At 35.6% G+C, this 21,790-nt stretch overlaps 2 protein-coding genes across 5 annotated transcripts; one reads left to right on the top strand and one right to left on the bottom strand.

Annotated features, from left to right (window-relative positions):
* Positions 1-11,475: 11,475 nt before the first annotated feature.
* LOC107478788 (transcription factor BEE 1-like) lies at positions 11,476-12,973 on the bottom strand. Its single transcript, XM_016098917.3, has 6 exons — positions 12,575-12,973; positions 12,349-12,468; positions 12,203-12,268; positions 12,060-12,128; positions 11,902-11,979; positions 11,476-11,819 (listed from the first exon to the last, which is right to left on the bottom strand). The coding sequence occupies exons 1-6, from the start codon at positions 12,950-12,952 to the stop codon at positions 11,733-11,735; spliced, it is 798 nt and encodes a 265-aa protein (XP_015954403.1). The 5' UTR covers positions 12,953-12,973; the 3' UTR covers positions 11,476-11,732.
* A 3,597-nt stretch (positions 12,974-16,570) lies between these two features.
* Positions 16,571-19,999, top strand: LOC107478760 (F-box/kelch-repeat protein At3g23880). Of its 4 annotated transcripts, XR_001590004.3 has the most exons (4): positions 16,571-16,712; positions 16,813-18,154; positions 18,371-18,443; positions 19,734-19,999. XR_001590004.3 is itself a non-coding variant. In XM_016098888.3 (3 exons), the coding sequence occupies exon 2, from the start codon at positions 16,955-16,957 to the stop codon at positions 18,110-18,112; it is 1,158 nt and encodes a 385-aa protein (XP_015954374.1). In that variant the 5' UTR covers positions 16,571-16,712; positions 16,813-16,954; the 3' UTR covers positions 18,113-18,154; positions 19,734-19,999. The 4 variants fall into 4 exon arrangements, 3 of the variants coding, with proteins under 3 accessions (XP_015954374.1, XP_015954376.1, XP_052114400.1); XM_016098888.3 differs by lacking the exon at positions 18,371-18,443; XM_016098890.3 differs by lacking the exon at positions 18,371-18,443 and having other exon boundaries at positions 16,926-18,154.
* The last annotated feature ends 1,791 nt before the right edge of the window (positions 20,000-21,790 follow it).

A 21,790-nucleotide genomic window follows, 5' to 3' on the forward strand; every position in this document is an offset into this window, starting at 1 on the left:
TGATATTTATTATAAAGAATTGTAGATCCATGATGTAAAATAGGTACTCCCTGACCATTACCAATAAAGAGTTGCTCAGGGCCTGGTGATGAATAATTGGTGGAATTCAGAAAATTGGCATGTTCAGCAGTAATATGATGTGAAGCACCAGAATTTAGGTGCCATGCGCTGTCATCCAGGATGAAAAAGGTGGTCATGTATGTTTGAGGTTGATGAAAGGATGCTGGAGGAGGTGGTGGAAGTGAATTTGCATATGAAACTGCATTCTGAGTAGATGGTGAGGATGATGAATTGTGAAATTGAGCATCAAACCTGTGATAACATATTTGCATTACATGACCCACTGATAAACCACTATTTTATGGTTTACAATGTGTTTAATTGTGTGGTTTTATCATGATCTTTACCCACTTATTTATATAATTAGCATGCATTTATATTTCCTTCCTAAAATTAGTACATGATTGAAAACATGCTTCTTTGGTCTTAATTTAGCTAATCTTAATCCTCTCTTATTACCATTCGATGCCTTGATCTGTGTGTTAAGTGTTTCAGGCTTCATATGGTAGGAATGGCTTAGAGAATGAAGAAGAAGTGTGCAAAGATGGAAGAAATACAAGGAATTGAGGAGATAACCAGCGAAAAGTCACGCAGTCGCATGGCTCACGCGACCGCGTGAAATAGAAGAAATCAGAGTGACGCGATCGCATGGCTCACGCAACCACGCGGATTGGAAAAGCACAAGTGACGCGGAAGCGTGGACGACGCGAACGCGTGGCAGGGAAAAACGCAAATGACGCGTCCACATGGATGACGCGATCGCGTGACGTGCGCGATCTGCAGAATTACAAAAGTCGCTGGCAGAGATTCTGGGCCACATTTCAACCCATTTTTCGGCCCAGAAACACATATTAAAGTCAGGGAACTTGCAGAGATTCACCATGCTCTCATAATTTATAATTTTAGTTTTAGATGTAGTTTTTAGAGAGAGAGGTTCTCTCCTCTCTCTTAGGATTTAGGTAGGATTTTTAGAAATTAGGATTTAGGACTTCTCTTAGTTTTAGGAGTGACTCTCGATCCCAGGTTCAATATTCCTTTTACTATTTAATTCTTCTTCTATTTTCATTTACTCTGAAGCTTTTATTTATGTTTGATTATTGTTGCCTAATTAGCTTATGAATATTTTCCATGTTAGATTTTACTACTTTGAATGAATTTGAGGTATTCCAGATATTGATGATTTTAATTTAGCTTTTTACACCTGTTGGTCTTGGTTAAGAAATCAGTAACTCAGGAGTTATCTTAGTTCAACATAATTGATAACTGTTATCTTTGCTAATTGAACTAAACTTCAATAATCCCAACCTTTTCTTAGGAAATAAATAGGATTCGAAGGTCAAATTAATTAGTCCCTTGACTTTCCTTTGCTTTAGCAAAGGTCACCTAAGTGGAATTAAGATTCAACTTTCATTATTATTGATAAGAATAACTAAGTCTGGACTTCCAATTTCTTATACCTTGCCAAAAGTTTATTTTATAGTTATTTATTTATTTTAATTGTCATTTGAATTACTTGTCATACTTCTTCCTTATTCTCAAACCCCAATTTTACCTTTTTCATAGCCAATAATAAGAATATACCTCCCTGCAATTCCTTGAGAAGACGACCCGGGGTTTAAATACTCGGTTATCAATTTATTTAGGGGTTTGTTACTTGTGACAACCAAAACGTTTGCACGAAAGAATTTTTGTTGGTTTAGAAACTATATCTACAACGCGACTATTTTTATAAAATTCTTTACTAGCAAAAATTCTAACGTCAAAATGGCGCCGTTGCCGGGGAATTACAAACGTGTGCCTTATTATTGGTTATTGTAAATATTTTTCAAAAAAATATATATTTTTCTTTTACTTGTTTATTTTTTTTCCCTCTTCCCTTCTATTTCTGATATCTACTATGAATTCTCACCCCTCTCGCTTTGAGTTTGGTTCTAAATTTGTTGAAGGAAATAGAAACCACAGCAGGAATATGCATCAAGGTCAGACCAATCAAGGATGGATGGAGCCAAGAGGATCTAATCAACCCTTTAGGCAACAACACCCTCCAAGATATCACGGACAACGACCATTCTACAATGCATACCCAGCTGAAAGATATGGTGGACAACCTTGTAACTATCAACAAGCCCCACCCTGTGCTCAGAGACCATCCTAGTGAAAGAAGACAACAAGGAGGATTTTGTGCTTAAAGGTGAAGAAATAGTTGGAAGGAAAATCATTGAGGACGAATACGATTGCGTACTTAAATACCTAGATCAAGAAAGAAATCGATTACCTTTCCAACGTTCGGACATTCAAAGAACCCCCATGATTTCATGTGGGAAATCTACTGAAGAATGTAGCAGGAAGGAGAAATTGGGCATTCCGGTGGATAGTGAGCAGCACGATTTGATATTGGAACAAGTGGAGGAAGCCGGAATTATTGAAGAAGAAGAGGAGGCAGTGGTTGAAGACTTAGGAGATGCTGAACCTCCATGGGAAAGTCAAGTTATAGAGCATCCTTCAAAGACGTTTGAAGCTGATGTTGAGGAGAGTGTACAACCTCCAAAGTATATCATGGTTGAAGACTTTGAAGGAGACAATCAAGAGATGGATTCAATCATTAATGAATTCTTATCTACATTTGAATCCTCTCCTATTGGACTTGTCATGGAGATTACAGAAGAAGAAGCACAACCTCCCTTGCCCTTGGTGAACACTGAAGAAGAGATTGAATTGGAAGAAATCCACCAAGAGGAAGAGGTTGATATTGAAGAAGATTGCCAAGAGGTGGAAGATGTCGAAGAAGAGCACAAGGGAGTGGAGCTTGCACGTTCATTAGAAACACCTTCCCCTAAGTTGCCATCATTCTTCACAACATTCAAGTGGATAAAATTCGTATCCCTTAGCTTTCTAATAACTTAGAGCTCTTTGTGGCATTAAGAGTAAGAAGAAGATGGTCAGTGGTAAGATCTGTCCTGCAAGGTTCATTATGGTTGGAAGCTCAAAATTTAAATGCAAAGGTTGGTGTAGAGCTCAACTGAATGGGTCTAGGAAGTTGTCTGGCTGCTTTAGTGAGAATTCAGATTGCCTGCCACCCAGTTGGAGCACTAATGATCAACAAGAAGATGGGTGCAAAAGCACGGTTTGGGACCCCGAAATTCAGTCTAGCTATCAATACTCTTGGGGCCTTGTCACTTGCTTTAACTTGCTTGAAGGCTTTCTGCGCCTAGTTTGGGATCTCGGAGGCTATTGGAAGTACAAACATTGGTGGGGATTCCTGGATCAATACAAGCACAAGCCACCCTAGCAGGAAGCTCATCAAATGTCCAACTTAAGGACTATAACTAAAAGTGCTAGGTGGGAGACAACCCACCATGGTATGGTCGTTCATTTTGCAATTTTAACTTTATTTAGTTTTGTTTGTTTTTGAAATTCATTTTATTTTATTGAACCTGGAATCATGCATAGCATTCACATTAAGCACTACATTTGCATCTGCATATTGCATTAAAAAAATGGAGAAACACGCACGCGACGCGGCAGCGTCGCTGACGCGTCCGCGTCACTAGTGCATTGGGAAGAAAAGAATTGAACAGAGAGTCACGCGAGAGCGTGGCTGGAGGGGCGCCTTTAGCATAATTTGACCCCACGCGACCGCGTCATGTGGAACTTTGGCCTCCCACGCGACCGCGTCACCCATGCGACCGCGTGGCCCTGTAAATCGACGTAAAAGGGTGTATGGCCGAAAGTTGTGCTGGAATTGGGCTGAATTCGTACTAGAAGCCCAAGCCCTCCGACGCGAACGCGTGCCCCACGCGACCGCGTCGTTTTCCAAAAATGGCCATCCACGCGATCGCGTCACCCACGCGATCGCGTCACCCAAAATTTGGCAAAAAATAAGATTTTGAACAGAGAGTTGTGCGAGCGCGAGGCTGCCTTCGCGCCAGTAGCATAAACCGTGTCACGCGACCGCGTGACCGACGCGACCGCGTCGATTAACTTAAAGCGCAAGTCACGCGACCGCGTGCCCCACGCGTCCGCGTCGCTTGCGCCGTACAGTTTAACCTTATTTGCCAAATATCTTATTTTCTCTTCCCCAATCCTAATTTTTCCTCCCTCCTTTCTTACTTACTTCTTCTTCCCTTCTTTCCCATTCTCATTTCTCTTATCTTTCATTTTCTTTTACTTAATTGCATACTTTCATTCATTGCATTATTTTCATTGGTGTTGGAATTTTATTTGGGTCATTGTTTTTCTATATTTTTGTGGATTATTTGACAATTATATATTACTTTTTAAAGGGTTGCTTGCATGTCCTAATTAATATTTTCAATAACATATTCACCATGCATGCTAAGTGTTTGTGAAAAAGCCCGTATGGCATTGTGCATTATTTTGAATTATTCTCTTCTATTCAATGCTTGCTTTCCACAAATTTCTGTTACTATTTTATTAATTAAATATAATTTTCAATACGAACGTTATTGTTAGTTTCTCACGACTAATAATACATCTAGGCTTTTGATGCTTGATCTATGCTACTCATGCCTTTGCCAGCATGCCAATAAACATCTTGCATTTACTTGCCTCACTTTATCATGCCCTGTTTCTATTATTGTCCTAATTTCATAGAGTCGCGACCATGTGTTAATGACATTCTTCTTTATTTTGGCATGATTCTTACTAGTACTGCCCTCTCCCTTGCTCTATCCCTTTGACTTCATGTCCCTTTCTCTTCTCCCTTTTTCAGGCTGGCCACCAAAACGGGTAAAGAGAAAGCTTCTACAACGAGCAACAGATGAGGAACCACAACACCCACCCACCTGTACTTCTCAGCATGCACCGAGGACGGTGCAATCTTTAAGTGTGGAGAGGTCGATACCGATCTCCACGGGTTAGTTAGTCCCTTTTCAACACCAATTTTTGTTTTTCATTGTTGCATTTGCATGTTTGATTGCATGTTTGTTTTTTGTGCATATTTTATCACTTGGTTAAAGTAATATTTTCTTTTTCAAGAAATTTCTATAGTATTTCACAAATTTGAATAAACTTTTTGAAAAACTTGTTTGAAGATATATTATTTTGGAACATGGTTTAAAGCTCGAACACACAAAACCAGTGAGATTTTGAGCCTATTTGATTGGTTGCATTTTATCAACCAATATTTTATTTTTGGTGTGTGTTTTTCTCTCTAAAATTGTGATCTTTATCTTGCTTAATTCTATATTTCTATTATTTGATGTATGCATGCACTTATATGATTGAGGCCTTATTTCACTGAGCTTACATACCCTGATGGCCTTACCTTTTATTATCCTTTGCAAACCCATGTTGAGCCTATTTTACCCCTTGTTCTTTACTTTAACTCATCACTAACTCTAAGCGGAAAACAATAATGTCTCTAATTTGAATCCTTGATTAGCTTAGACTAGTGAGAATGCTCATGAATTAAGTGTGGGGAAAAGTGGGTTTGGAAACATTTGGTTTGGGAATTGAGTATGTTAGACTTTGTGTGAAAAGATGAAAAATGTTAAGAACATGTTTATGCATTCAAAACCTTAATCATATGCATTGAGAAGAGTAAAAAAAAAAAGTAATAAAAGGGGACAAAATGCCCCAGAGTAAGTGTTGGTACCAATGCATATGAGCTGCACTCAAAATTTGGAATGCATAAATATGTAGTAAACACAGTTAATGGGAAGTTAGATTTTTATTTTAATTAAATGAATTGTCTTGAGTTAGGTGGAAAGTTTATGTTAATTAAGGATTCAGATTTTAGTCCACTTGGCCAAATACAATCCTACCTTGACCCTAACCCCATTACAACCCTTAAAAGACCTCTTGATTTGTGTATTGGTGCATTAAATTTTTGTTGATTGTTAGATGAAGAGCAAGCTATAGAAAGCAAGATTAGTAGAGAATTGAGAGAATTGACCCTAGACACTTGAGAGTTAGAGTGATATACACTACTAGTAAGGGTTCAGTGCTTAATTCTATGTTCCTTGCTTTTATGAGCTATCTTCTTCTTGCAAGTTATTTATATTGTATTTTGTGATTTGAATTAATGAAATCCAGTTCATATTTATTCTTGAAAGATTTATTTACTTTTTCACCAAGTAGGTAGAATCATTTTAGCATGTAGTTGCATTCACATTCATAGGTTGTATTGCATGAGTCTTGCCTTTTCCTACTCATTTAATTGGTCTCCTTGAGTTTAGCATGAGGACATACTAATGTTTAAGTGTGGGGGGTTGATAAACCACTATTTTATGGTTTACAATGTGTTTAATTGTGTGGTTTTATCATGATCTTTACCCACTTATTCATATAATTAGCATGCATTTATATTTCCTTCCTAAAATTAGTACATGATTGAAAACATACTTCTTTGGTCTTAATTTAGCTAATCTTAATCCTCTCTTATTACCATTCGATGCCTTGATCTGTGTGTTAAGTGTTTCAGGCTTCATAGGGCAGGAATGGCTTAGAGAATGAAGAAGAAGTGTGCAAAGATGGAAGAAATACAAGGAATTGAGGAGATGACCAGCGAAAAGTCACGCGATCGCATGGCTCACGCGACCGCGTGAAATAGAAGAAATCAGAGTGATGCGATCGCATGGCTCACGCAACCGCGCGGATTGGAAAAGGACAAGTGACGCGGAAGCGTGGACGACGCGAACACGTGGCAGGGAAAAACGCGAATGACGCGTCCGCATGGATGACGCGATCGCATGACGTGCGCGATCTGCAGAATTACAAAAGTCGCTGGCAGAGATTCTGGGTCGCATTTCAACCCAGTTTTCGGCCCAGAAACACATATTAAAGTCAGGGAACTTGCAGAGATTTACCATGCTCTCATAATTCATAATTTTAGTTTTAGATGTAGTTTTTAGAGAGAGAGGTTCTCTCCTCTCTCTTAGGATTTAGGTAGGTTTTTAGAAATTAGGATTTAGGACTTCTCTTAGTTTTAGGAGTGACTCTCGATCCCAGGTTCAATATTCCTTTTACTATTTAATTCCTCTTCTATTTTCATTTACTCTGAAGCTTTTATTTATGTTTGATTATTGTTGCCCAATTGGCTTATGAATATTTTTCATGTTAGATTTTACTGCTTTGAATGAATTTGAGGTATTCCAGATATTGATGATTTTAATTTAGCTTTTTACACCTGTTGGTCTTGGTTAAGAAATCAGTAACTCAAGAGTTATCTTAGTTCAACATAATTGATAACTGTTATCTTTGCTAATTGAACTAAACTTCAATAATCCCAACCTTTTCTTAGGAAATAAATAGGATTCGAAGGTCAAATTAATTAGTCCCTTGACTTTCCTTTGCTTTAGCAAAGGTCACCTAAGTGGAATTAAGATTCAACTTTTATTATTATTGATAAGAATAACTAAGTCTGGACTTCCAATTTCTTATACCTTGCCAAAAGTTTATTTTATAGTTATTTATTTATTTTAATTGTCATTTGAATTACTTGTCATACTTCTTCCTTATTCTCAAACCCCAATTTTACCTTTTTCATAACCAATAATAAGAACATACCTCCCTGCAATTCCTTGAGAAGACGACCCGAGGTTTAAATACTCGGTTATCAATTTATTTAGGGGTTTGTTACTTGTGACAACCAAAACGTTTGCACGAAAGGATTTTTGTTGGTTTAGAAACTATATCTACAACGCGATTATTTTTATAAAATTCTTTACTAGCAAAAATCCCAACGTCACCCACTCTGTCACATAATTGGCATTAAAGTCTTGAATTCATAAATCTAGCACCCCCTCTTATAGATCTTCCAGCATGGCCCCTTCTTCCATTGCTTCTCTTCTAAAGTTTGGTGTTGAAAATGGAGAAACTTGAGCTAAATTTACTAAAACAATCCCTAGTTCAAGCTTCTTAAACCTCTTGAGCATATCTTCATAAGCAAGCAAAAATGATTCTGCTTCATAAATTGTGAAATTCGTCATTCGAGACATCACTAATGTAATGTAACCTTGATATTCTTCTGTGAAACCATCCAGGATAGCTTGAATGTGATTATCTTTTTGAAATGGGTAACCTATAGCAATGAGAGAGTTTGCAATCTTGCGAATTGTAGAGAGATATTCAGTAATTGTTGTGGTTTTCTTGCAAGCTCTAAGCTGAGTCTTTAAACTTTGAATACGTGTTCTTGAAGAAACCGTAAAGATGTGATTAATCTTTTCCCACATTTAAGCAAAAGTAATGCAGTGTACCATCTTGTTCTTGTATGTACCATTCATGGAGGACACAGCCCAAGTCATGAGTGCAAAATCATTTTGCATTCATTCTTTGTATTTGGATGAGTTTTTCTGAATTGTTGATGTAGGTGTGGAATCGTCGTTGAAGCAACATCATCTTTTGTAGCAGAAGGGGTTGGAGTTTGTTTGAAGAATCTGAGATTTCACTTTCTTCAACAATTGTAATCGATTCTTGCTGTGATGAGATTTTTGATGGATCAAGATGATCCTCAAGCTCAAGGGTCTGAATTGTTAGAAGGATGCTGTGCCTCCATGTTGAGAAGTTATTTTCTTTAAGTTTGTTTGCCAGAGGAACCAGTGCATTCTTGAGATTTGTTGATAAAGTTGCAAGGGGTAGAGCTATGATCGTTTTCAACCTACTCTTGATACCATGTGAAAGACCTTGTATCTATTGAAAAAGAACACTGATGACCAAAGAAAAGAGAATGATGCATAGAAAGTAATGATAAAAATGATTAAAAGCTGAATGAGAAGAATGTGTTATTAAAGAATGTTGATACAAAAGCACCTAGCTCCTATTTATAGTCTAATAAAAATTGCACTAACACCCTCTAACTACTTTTAATAACCACTCTAACTGAACTCTTCTCATAATAAAATTTTACTGACTTCACACAATTTGTTACTTAAATTTTGACTTCTTCTTTCTTAACAATGTGTTGAATTGTTGTGAGGGTATAGGCATAGTTTGTGTTAATGAGCAGGTTGGATGGGTTTTGGTGTTGATAGTTTTAGGAAGGATATTTGGGTAGTAGCCATGGTGGTTAATGTTAGGAGTTTGTTGAGTGTTATTAAATAAATCCATGAAGTTTGCTTCCTTTTGACACGTCAAGTCCTTTCATTAAAAAACACTTAATGCTGTTAGTTACAGGGACCTAGTTGTTTAATTTAAAGCAAAAACAACAAAAATAAATAGAGTTGAAACAAATTGGATGGAATTCATAACACTAGTTGAGATCTAAATCTATCTTTTTCAAGAATAATTTCAGGATTAATTAATATATTGAGATTAGTAGGTGAATTATTATTGGTTAAATGATTCAAAATATCAAACAATTTAATTAATATACATATTAATCTTTTTAAACTTTAAAATTAGATATATTAGTCTTTTAAAATTCAATGAATTAGACAACCCTCAATTTTAAGTATGAATCTCTAGAGTTTGAATCCTAAATCTTTAAGGTGAAAAGGAGAAAATATGCCATGTGAACTAAAGTGGCAGCAACAAGTTGTAGTTTATTTTACTTGAAAGGGGTTCAAGATAAGCCCACTGTGGCCAAGTCCTTTAACTTTCCCCAATTAAGTACTAGTCCTTCCCTGAACAACTACCTCCAACTCTCCAACATATGTCCCTCAAATTAGGAATATATATACCCCTTCTATGAACTTGGGTCTTACATTGGGACCCATCATTTAATATAACTATCTAAGAGACAAATAAAGACCTTGGTCAATAGTGGGTCAAATAGGAAATAGATAGAGAGTTGCAGTGAAGCTAAGACCTCAGAAAGCAAAAGTGATGGAGAACCCACATTGCCCATCTTCTTTTGAGCATGGCGTGGCCCATATCTACTCCCAATTTCATGATGCAATGCATCTAACCCTCCCTTCCCCTTTCATTGTTTAATGACAACCCAATATGTTGTAAATATTTTGTTTCCTCAATCATTCACTTAATGAATTGCCAACATCCACAACGATTTTAAGTGTAGGTGGGTTCCATGATCGATTTGGATTCAGCTCTCTAGTTGGTCGCCATATTGTTCCGCACTAGTAACTCTAGTAGTTGTATTTACACTGCTTAAACGGATTAACAATACTATTAAATTTTCAGTTTACCGACATAATTGATGCCGTAGGGCCTCCAAACTATGGCAACAATTCAGTGTGGAACTTGGTAGAAACCAACGCAATCAAGTCAACAGATTTTGTACACCAGAAAAACTTGCTTACATTATTAATTACCAGAGTTTTGAATAGTGAGAGAGAAAGAGAGGCACATATAACAAGTAAAGTGTATCGTCGAGTCAATTTTCAGCCTTAGAGATTATTCATGACAAAAGAACTACAGCCACTATATTGATTGAATTCAATAATAGCTGCAATTTGAAACTCAATGCTTCTGGGGCTTCATTTGATGCCGCTGCTGTCCTTGTTATTAAATCAATTTTATTTGATAATTATAGTAAGGTTTAATTGGTCGAGCATGAGAGAGTCACGAGAATAATCACACCTAGGGCTAGAAGTGAGCCAAGTTTAGTCGAATTAGACCAAGTTCAAGCTCGACTCACGAAAATTGAGCTTGACTACCACTCTACTTATTAACTATTGAACTTATTTCTTAAACTCAAATTTTGCTCACCGAAAGTTTATGAGCCGACTCGAGCTCACGAGCTGGCTTAAATAACAGGAACATAATCTATAATTTTATATTAATAAATTATAACTTATATATATATTAAAAAATATTAACTTTATATATTATGTATCTATTAATTATAAATTTTTTATTTATGTCATACATCAAAATCATATAAGAATAATTATAAAATTTTAAATAAGAACACTAATATATGTAAAATTATATATTATTTATTTTATATGTATATATATGATATTAAAGGTATAAACTAAATGTATATAGGATATGTGTGTATAAATTGTATATATATAATCGAATCAGCTCCCAAGCAAATGAGTTGAGCTTATCCACGCTCAAACTCGGGTTATTTAATTCATAAGCTCAATTTCAGACTCAACTCATAAATTCACAAACTCAGCTTATCGAACTATTAACGATTTGAGCTCGAGTTGGCTTGACTGACTTCCAGCCCTACACCTAACAATTTTCAAAAATATTATCTGCGCACAAAACATTAGTCGCTAAATTAATCATCATATATTTGTGTATTAATACATATATTTTTAAATCATAGAAAATATGTATTTTTGTATTACAATATAAATTCTATCCAAATAATTAATTTGGTAATTAATTTTTGTGTGCATCTAATATGGTTAGAATTTTTTACTCCAAATTATCAAAATCATCGAAAATGAGTTTTGTCATGAAGTTTTAAAATTAATTAATTATTAAAGTTGTTACATCATTTTTATTTTTTTTATTTTTCACAGTATCTCCCGATCTAAGAGACTAATGACTAATCTATTGCAGATCCGAATTTCATTTAAGGTTGGTTGCTGGCCGATGGGGTTTCATCATATTTTATTATTATAATATATTTCAATTTTCACTCAAGAACACATCACGTATTGGCTCAATTGAGTTGTTGGGATTATACAAACAAGAATTGTGAACGAATGGAAACAAATGATCTTCTAAAATGGTAGGAACTAGAAAAACATAATAGCTTCTTCATGGTTCACGACTTGTGTGGTTAAAACTTAAAAGCAATAAGGCCAAGTTGGTTGAATGCCATGTTCCTCTCTCTCATTCTTCACCAACTCTTTTGCTTCTGATGCCCTTGCTCTCTGCAACAATTCAAATTTCAAACATTATTTACATATAAATAAATAATATAGTGATGAGAATTTCAATTCAGTGAGCATGCACCAGCACTGTTTCGAAAGCATCTGTCTGTGAGTTGAAGTCATAGAAAGCACTTGCTGCATTAAGCTTCATAGAGAGGAACTGCAAAGTATAATCAAACATGAATTCATTGCCAGCAATTATAACAATAAAAAAACTTCGCTATTCTGATCATCACTTACCTCCACTTGATGCTGCAAGGACTGAACATAGTTTATGATCTCTTCCAACATTATTGCCATTCCCATAGTCTGCAAGTTTATTAAAAAAATCAAAATTTTTTTTTTGGATAACTAAGATATATAAAAATCAGAATCTGCTTTACCTTATAACATCCCGGGACAATGTTCTGTAAGAATTTAAGTTTCTCATTGATTTTCCCTCTTCTAACCTGAATTACATTTATTAAATGATAAATATGTATTAGTCCACATTCATTTATTTCTTTGTAGAGGGTATTAGAAATGGTACCCTTTCTGCTAAACTGTGAGTATCAGTAGCTTGGCCTCTTCTTGCTCTAACATGAACTACTTCCTTTGATTTCTTTTCTTCTGTTTCATTCTTTTTTCCTCTCTTCCCTCTTCCATAGTTCTGTAACACATGCAGTGAAAATGAACATCTATGCTGCATACATCTCAAACAATAAAATATCCAATAAAAGAAAAGAAAGTGAATTGAAAATTTCAAGAAAACATACATTTTTTGTGTTGCTGCCACTCTCAGATACTGCAGGAGTTGAGTTTGCTGACATGGTGTCCGGCGTATCAACCGCTTTGCGCTTTTTACCTTGTTGGATTTCATTATCTGCTGAAGATATGGTAAGTGAAGATGGAAGATTACTGTGATTAACATAATGGACAAGGCCTGAAAATTCAGATTCTGGAGAAGTTGTGAAGCTGTGACTTGTGTTGAAAGGCATAAAAAAGTCCTGCATATGCAAACTTGAGTTGTTGTTTAGGATATGTGAATTCACATTCATCACCCCTTTGAATCCATTTGTTAGTTCCATAGTGTTAATATCTAAGAAAGGAAAAGAAGGTCTAAAACTATTCAAATCTGCTGTGAATTCAGCCATGTGATGTGACTTTATAAAACAGATTATGTGAGAGGCTTAACTTGTATGTCTAGATAATGTGGATAACAATACTACTATTTATAATGTAAGATTTGCAGTTATGTTATTAATGAACTACAGAAGCAGGGTGACATGGCCACGTGGCAGCTCGAGCTTGTGTATTTTTGTTCCCCCTGGCTGGCTCCACATACTGGAGGAAAATGTCCAATAACAATCCCATGCCTTCTGAGACATGCACTGAAATATGGGTCCATGTTCTGTGAGAAAACCAACCACTGCCTAATTTGGAGCATTTAGAGCTTCTAGCTCTCTACCTTTCTTATGCATTATTATTATGTAAGTTTTAGGTGTAGTGGGAAAGGGCATACCTTGATATAAAATATTGAAAGATTTTCAGATATTTTAGAAATACTCGTATTTCAGTAATCTCAATTGTATACTGGAACATTAGTATTTTTGGAATACCTAAATATTTTACTAAAATGTTATGCAACTATTTCAGTCAACAAATGTGACTAGAAAAAGGCTTATTTAATTTTATGATTTCACAACCAAGTTCTAACTAACACGTTTTTCCCACATTTCTAACAAGTTATAAATTTTACCCATTGAATCAGCAGGTGCTTGATTTATTATCACAGTTAATATGATATATCCAAAGCTTTCAGATAAAGAAATCTGATATCATAATTTGTTTTTGCACTTCTGCCACATGTTACAATGCAAGTACCACCTTAATGAATCATGATTTTCCTCAGTCTTTTGATATGATATAATATATTAAAAGATGCACCTTAATTATTATTATTATACTTGAGTTTGGACTTTGGAGTCTGGTAGTTCATTTAATTCAATTTTTACCAAAGGGATAGATTCATTCCTTTTGTTTCACGGTCTAAAGAAAACATATGGAGCAATAGTAGTTGCCCCTATATGACCAAATGTAGGCACAACCATAAATGGATATGGTTTGACATTTGTTTCTAGGAATTTAGGGCTGTTAATATACCAAGGACACAAACTTTTGATTTTTTGGACAATTTTTCCAGAATGAGTAACACCCTATTTGATTAACATGTAGCAGAACCACCCCTTCTCCCCTTAATTTGTCAAGTGCATGTAACACCATACACTATTACAAGAGGGTCCTTCCTTTCTTTTTCTTTTGAACTTGCCCATGCTTTTACATTTAAGGCTTAGTAAAATGAAAGGAAGTGCAGCCAAACAAGTTCAAGTCTGAATGAGGATTCCATATTAAGATGGTTTATGCCTTTATGGTCATGGACGGCTACTAGTTAGGTTGGATTTACCTAATAGATAACTGAATTTTATTTCCCCACTTAGGAGAACCTATATAATCTCATCCTTAAAGTGAAAATTCTAATATGTTCTTTAAAGATAGTAGTATTAATTGTTCATATTAATGTTTCCATAAGCTTAGGCCTAGCTAAGCTACCTTTCTTTGAAGAAAACTTGGAGGGAAATTTGTCACCATGGACCACAAAATATTATACCGATATTCAGTAATATATCTTCAAAATTTAGATGATGATAAATTGAGAATAGGGTGTATCGGATGATAATTTTCTTATTGAGTCTAGCAAATCAGATCAGCAGATGTGATAGCAATATTCGATATTCAAATCGGATAAGATATTATCATAAAATTCGGATAGTATATGCTCGCAGTATTCCGATCTTCTATCACAAGTTCACAGCCATAAAAAAGTCCTAGTTTTGTAACAAGTTGCCTTTTTTTTTTTTTTCTTTTAAACATCATAATATTCCAATGGGTTCATTGATAATTGGTACTATGCATTTAAAGGTTTCATTTACAGAACTTAGTAGATCTACACTACCGATATATATGAGTCAATTCATACAAAGATGTATTTTGGCCAGGAAAAGGTTTGAAGTTTAGCCCAAGGCAAGTGTTCGAAAAAACATTAACCACGCAAAGTTTCTTGGTCCAATACTCCAATGTGCTTATTGGAAACTTTGAATCTAACTTTGCAGTCCAATTCTAATCTTTAATCCATAAAGCCTAAAATTCATCCCCAGGAAAAAAAAAAGGGTCCTATTCAAAAGTTTAGAACTAACTTTTGATTTTTTGGTATGTGGCTGGTTTTGGGTGCATTTTTAGGGATTTACTTAACTAATTAGATTAAGGGTTATTTAAATGTTTATCTGAGGTCAATGTTATTAGAAGTGAATTTTTTGTCATATTATGTGATCTCTGTTTGGTTTGAAATTGTAGATTTAAAGAAGTCATTTGTGAAATGGATGCACAAATGGATTACATCAACGCGTATCATACTATTGTTTTGAATTTTTTAGGTATTCATTTTGATTTCACTGTCAAGATCCAAAAACTGTATAATAGATCTTGTACTGTGAATTTGGCTCTAATCCAACGCATTGCAAATGCGGCGGAAAATTACATGATAAAAACTGCCGTGTACTATAATATTTCTTATACAGAATGATTGTTGCCTAGTAAGATTTGATTGATTTTTTTTTGTCATAGGATTTGATTGAGCTTATATATCCCTTTTTTTTTAGTTGTTTTTGTCTTTGTCTGTGTTTGTCTTTAGTCACTAATAAAAAAAAGTTTAGAACTAACACTTGGAGACTATCACGGTCAGAAGTAGGGGTGTACATCGTCCGATCCGACTCGAAGATCCGGCCCGGTCCCAAACACTTTAGGAGTTAATTTAGTGTGATTTCGTCGGGTTTAGGGTCGGGTAAAGGTCTCAAAAATAGACCTGGTCATTATTTCGGGGTCGAGTCCGGGTCATAGCTCGGGTCATCCAAATTCGGTTCGGTGGCCCAGTCATCATACATAATTAATATTTTGTGTTATTAGTGATGGATGATGGTTATTCTTATGTGTAATTTAAATATTGTAAACCTTAATATTTTGTGTTATTAGTTATTATAAGATTATAAGTTAATGTTGTATATTTAAAATGCATAAGACTTTAGACTAATGCATAATATTGTGTTATTTGTATTAATTTAAATATTTGGTGTTATTAGACAATATTAGTATTGATTATGGTTATACTATAATTTTAGAGAATTGTTGGTTCTTGTTATATTTTTTTAAGTGAATTTTACTATGTGAATTGTGAATAATGATTGGAGATTAGGTGATTTTTACATACTAAAGATCCGGTTTTTATCCAGTTTTCACCCAACCCGAAGATACGTAGATTTCATTGGGGCTAGAATCGAATTATGGTCTAAAAATTAAGCCCGGTCTATATTTCGGGCTGAATTTGGATTAAAGCAAACCCGGTATGGCCCGGCCCATATACACCCTTAGTCACAAGAAGCAAGGGCCAGCTGGATAAGGGTCCAGTCCTTTTGTTGTGTATGGGTCGAACTGCCCGGCCCATACCATGACAAAAAAAAAGGAAATACTTCGCAAAGACGCAAAATGTCTTGTTCTTGTTGTCCCGTCAAATATAACCTAAGAAAGGCCTAGTCTAAAAAAAAAATAGCTAAGAGAGAAAAACGAGAAAATAAGAAACTTCAAATAAATAATAAAAAATTATAAATTTAAATAAATAATAAAAAATTATAAATTTTATTATCCAGAGTAAAATTCAAAATTTAAAAATATCAAATCCTTTCGTTATGGGTAGCAGCAGTGAGCTCCGGTAAGATTGAGTGCCGAATCCATGGTAACTTCCGGTGGGGTTCTCGTTCCTTCAAACACTACCAGATAGAAGGAGGAACATCGCGGGTCAGGGAGGTGAGTAGCTACTGAGCTTTTCCGCCATACTTCTACTCATTCTTTTCATCTCAATAAACAATACCTTATTCATTCTATTTCTTGCTGACATCGACCACAGATCGGATTAGTCGTTAACGGAGGGCTCTCTAGATGAATTTTCAGTTTCCATAACTGCTTTCAGATTTAGGGTTGCTGCATAATTTTCATTTTAAGCTTGTAATCGCATTTCAGTTCTTGGTTGTAATCCGACTTCCGAAGACATGGCGGCTCAACACCCAACACCGCCACAAACACCACAGCCGCTCCTCTTCGGCGAACTGGTGATGGAGATCCTCTCTTGGATTCCTGCGAAGCCTCTCACGCGCCTGAAGCTTGTGTGCAAGTCATGGAACTCCATCATCTCCAATCCTCACTTCGTCAAACTTCATCTTCAGCGATCGCCCAAAAATGCCAACCTCCTTGTTATGCTAAGAGAAATATCCCCTGAAGGAGAAGTGAGTGTAGTGTTGAGTAGCGTTGAATCTTTCATCCGGAATCCTTCCTCCACTCTTACTGCTCAAGATGGTTGCCACTCTCTAGGCCGAGGCTGGGTTTTGGGTTCATGCAACGGTTTGGTTTGTATTTGGGATGGCATTGAAGATTATCCCAACGATTTCGAGTTCCATTTATGGAACCCTCTCACAGGGTTTAGTTCAGTGAAATCGCCGCGCTTACATGTCAATAAGTATGCTTCGTTTGGGTTTGGGTATGATGAGTCAAGTGACGGTTACAAGGTGGCGGCTGTCAATTTGGACATTAACTATACCGATAATTCTTGGGAAACAACTGTGGAAGTTTATAGGTTCGGTAGCAGTTCTTGGAGGAACATCGATAGTTTCCCTGCCTTTCCACTTGCTATTGAAGAGGACGGCATGTACATCGGTGGCACTCTTAATTGGCTTGGACTCCAGAACACTCAGGGAGGTGTTTATGATTGGGGTGCTGTTACACTTGATATGTTAGTGATTGTTTCGCTTGAGCTGAAATCGGAGACATATAAACAGATTCAGCTGCCTAATGGTATTGATGAGCTCCCCAGTCACAAGCCAAGTCTGAATGTTTGGGGGAATTGTCTGTATCTTTCTCATGATTACAAGAAAACTCATTTTATTGTGTGGCAAATGAAGGAGTTTGGAGATGAAATCTCTTGGACTCAAATGCTAAAGATTAGTCTTCAGCATATCAATGTTGAACTGCTGTTTCCTTTGTTTATATGTGAGAATGGAGATATCTTTGTGCTTGGAGCGAGTAACGGGGACATTTCCAAGATAGTTTTGTATGACCCGAGAGTTAATAATGTTGAGCACATTAACATCTTGGATAAAAATCATTTTGCCATTACCAATGATTATGTTGAGAGCTTGGTTCAGCACTGTTAAAATTCAGTTCTTCGAAGTTCTGCCCTTGCGGGTTATTGTTCTGTAAGTTATTTTAAATCCTTGCGTTTCATGTAGGCATAGAAAAGTTCAGGTCATTGTGATTATTTTGGGTGTTTCCTTACTTGGCAACTTCTTGTTGTTGGATCCAAATTTGCAGACAGATCACTCAAAGTTTGGGCAGACTTTATACATACTTTCTTTGACTACTTGTTGCAAATGTTTATTACTTTTTGCTAATCGTTGGATGTAAGTTTACAGACAAATGAAGTGGCGTTGATTTTTTCATTTGTTAGATCTAGAACATGATTTTCTGGAATGAAGAATGATTTTGGTGAGCATCTCATTGTAGAAGCAAGGAAATTTTGTCTTTCTTTGTTTAGTTATTGGTTATTTACCTTTTCATGATATATGGCAAGCTGGATTGTACTAGTTGCTCAATTTATGATGTATATACCCTTCACTAGTTTTTGCGGTGGAAATTATGTAGCTATGTCAAGGTGGTTTTCATCATCTGCATCTCTATTTTCCCTTCAATTTTTGTTCCGATAGTGCCTTCTTAGAACCAAGAAGCTTACCTGTCAGGGTATTGTTTTTGTTTCTTTTTTCGGTTCAGAGAAATTTCTTATGCAGCATATGCCTTCTTGGATCTTTAGGGTTTATACATGTCTAATAGGATAGCAACTAAGTAAGATTGCTCGCTTAGATTGTTACATACATGTCTAATAGCATAGTAAATATGTGTATTCTGGAATTTGTTGATGTGAGATTAGTTAATTCAAAGAAAAAGAATGACAGAATATTGAATAATGGAAGAATTTTTTGCCACCAGAAAAGTTAGATGAAATTAAGATATTAAAATGATGTTGTAGAGGGATGATTGGGACTTGGGAGGGGAGGGGTATCATTATAAAAACAATGAGGGGGCTGCTTTTATTGTTCTATAGCTGTTTTGTCAACAAAATTATCAAGTCCAAGAATAAAAGTTCACATTAGTAGCTGAAAAATTTGTTTCAATGCACTAGAAAATATACTGCTAAAAGTCACAATTGATATTGAACTGAAATGATAAGTTTGATGCAATCACTACTTGCTAACGTTGCTGCACTGCTAATACTAAGTTGTCCCCTGTTGCATTCACTAGAAACCTCAGCTCATGATTAACTCATTTGAATTGTCAAATGTTTCTTATAGCTATCTTACATTCCCAATTTGATAAGAATAGCAACTGCACAATGCAGCCACTGCCATGTTTAGTTTGCCTAATATAAAAGCCAGATACTGTAACTATCATGCACTTCATTTTTACAACTCAATCTGTGCTTTGTAAGATCAAATTGTAGACTTGTAACCAATTTTTGGCATCACTTATGCAAACAAAATATGAGTATTTTGAATAACAATTTTAAACTCTTTTGAACCATTTTGTCTTTCTTAAAAATCCTTCTTTCTCTCTCTTTGTTTAAACTCAATTCCAACAAATTTGGATCAATATTTATTTATTACTAGCTTGCAAAACTTTCATTATAGAAGAAGTGAATGGAAAAATAAGTGCGTATATGCAAGTTATCAAATTACGAACTTAGTTATCGATGGAAATATAAACAACAATTTCTATCTGCAGGGTCTGGAAAATGTGACACGATGATTGCAAAGATAGACCAGAAGAGTGCAATAGAGCTTGATTGCTTGAATCCTATGGCTTGGTTACAAGAATGGTAATTCCTACTACTAGTAGTTATAGTGATTAGATCTTAGCATGTTGCAACCGTAATGTTGAGAACCTTAGATGATACAACATGTGTAGCATGTTACTGCATGCACAGGAATGTAAGCAGTGAAGATTAAGAACCAAAATTTTATAGAACGAGAAGCAGTTATTAGGTGATATATATGTGTGATACTTCCTTTGCCAATGTTATTAGTTCTTTTAAAATATTTACTTGTTTTCATGATTCCCACTGGTGTTATCATATCTTATAGTCAACTAGACATTTTATGACAATATCTTGTTATATTGAAGACCAAGAGAAATATTTTTAATCTTAGTAATGATGTTCTGTATGACGAGATATCCAGTGTCATGTATGCAGAAGATTATGGTCAACGGTTGACTTCTATGAATTCTTCTGAAATCATGCAAGTGGTTTTAAATCCTTGCATTTCATTTAAGGATACATAAGATCAGGGTGCTGGAAATACTTTTGGTGTTTCTTTAGGTTGACTAACTGTCGTACCTGTTCATTCATTATGCTAATTTTGGTTCTAAATATGTTGTTGGGTGAATTTATTTTGAATTTATTCAAGATAATGTCATGAGAAGGTGAGCTAATATTTGCAGATTATAATATAATGAATAGTTGTGAGTTAGGATATTGACACTGAATCTGTTTTTTATGTGAATTTCAATATTAACACCCAATCTGTTTATCTAAGTGTTGGCTTATTGCATCATTGTGGTAGATAGTAGAGTATGATTTAACTTTTTAAACTTCAACCCTGTTAAAATTCAATTCCTCTTCAAAGTTATGCTTCTGTAGCTTTTTGTTCTGTAAGTTATTTTAAATGCTTGCCATTTCATGTAGGCGTAGGAAAAAGTTCAGGACATTGTGATTATTTTGGGTGTTTCCTTATTTTGGCTACTTGTTATTGTTGGATCACAGATCACTTCAATTTTTGGGTGTTTCCTCATTTTGTTCTGTAATTTTTGAAGTAATCTTACTTGTTAATTTGCATGCAGATCACTCCAATTTTGGGTAAAACTTTTTACATACATGTGCACAAAATTCTAACATCCTTTCTTTGACTACTTGTTGCATAAGTTTATTAATTTTTTATCACTAGTTTTTGCCGTGGAAATTGTGTCTGTGTGATGGTGACTTTGATCATCTGCATCTCCATTTCCCATTCAATTTTCGTTCCAACAGTCCCTTCTTGGAACCAAGAAGCTTACTTGTCATGGTATTGTTTTTAGTTCTTTTTTGGTTCGGATTAAATTTGTTACGCAGGGTATGCTTTCTTGGATCTTTCGATATATGTCTAATACGATAGCAACTGAAGTGAGATTGCTTGCTTAGATAAAAATATACTTGTCTAATAGGATAGTAATTATGTGTATTCCGAATTTTGTTGATGCGAGATTAGTTAATACTTAATAACAAGAAAAGATGACAAAATATTGACTAATGAAATAATTTTTTGCCACTGAAAAAGTTACATGTACACCTGTTCATACCCTGGCCCAATAACAAAGGTCCAGGCCTAAATAAAAGGCCTAGTCCAAAGGATCAAGCCTAGTTAAGTACCGACCCTCACATAAGAAGTCGGTATCAACTACGACTTACTTTAAAGAAGTCGGGCATGAGATTAGCTGGCAGATAAATACTCATTCAAATGAGTAACCGCCCCTAAAATCTCTTTAACCGCTTCATAAAGCCATATCTTAACCTCCCTAAGATAATGGGACGGTTAACACTCTAAAGATACGGCACTACTCCAACGGTGGTTATTGGCTCACCACTATAAATACACTGACACCCCTCAGGTATCTCTAAGCCCAATACTCTCTAGACCTGTTCACACTCTTGCTAACTTAGGCATCGGAGTGTCTTTGCAGGTACCACCCCCCATTCACTCACGAGCACAAGTCGGACGGAGTCTCCCGAGTTGCATACTCACACA

This window comes from Arachis duranensis, chromosome 3 (assembly GCF_000817695.3).
Source record: "Arachis duranensis cultivar V14167 chromosome 3, aradu.V14167.gnm2.J7QH, whole genome shotgun sequence".
NCBI lineage: Eukaryota > Viridiplantae > Streptophyta > Magnoliopsida > Fabales > Fabaceae > Arachis > Arachis duranensis.

What these genes read in the sequence shown, in the direction of transcription:
- LOC107478788 (XM_016098917.3), bottom strand. Translation starts at nt 12,952, where the DNA reads ATGGCTGAATTCACAGCAGATTTGAATAGTTTTAGACCTTCTTTTCCT. An exon ending in GTGGCAGCAACACAAAAAAT is followed by an intron (nt 12,469 to 12,574) that starts GTATGTTTTCTT and finishes CATGTGTTACAG; the next exon opens with AACTATGGAAGAGGGAAGAG. An exon ending in CTCACAGTTTAGCAGAAAGG is followed by an intron (nt 12,269 to 12,348) that starts GTACCATTTCTA and finishes AATGTAATTCAG; the next exon opens with GTTAGAAGAGGGAAAATCAA.
- LOC107478760 (XM_016098888.3), top strand. Translation starts at nt 16,955, where the DNA reads ATGGCGGCTCAACACCCAACACCGCCACAAACACCACAGCCGCTCCTC.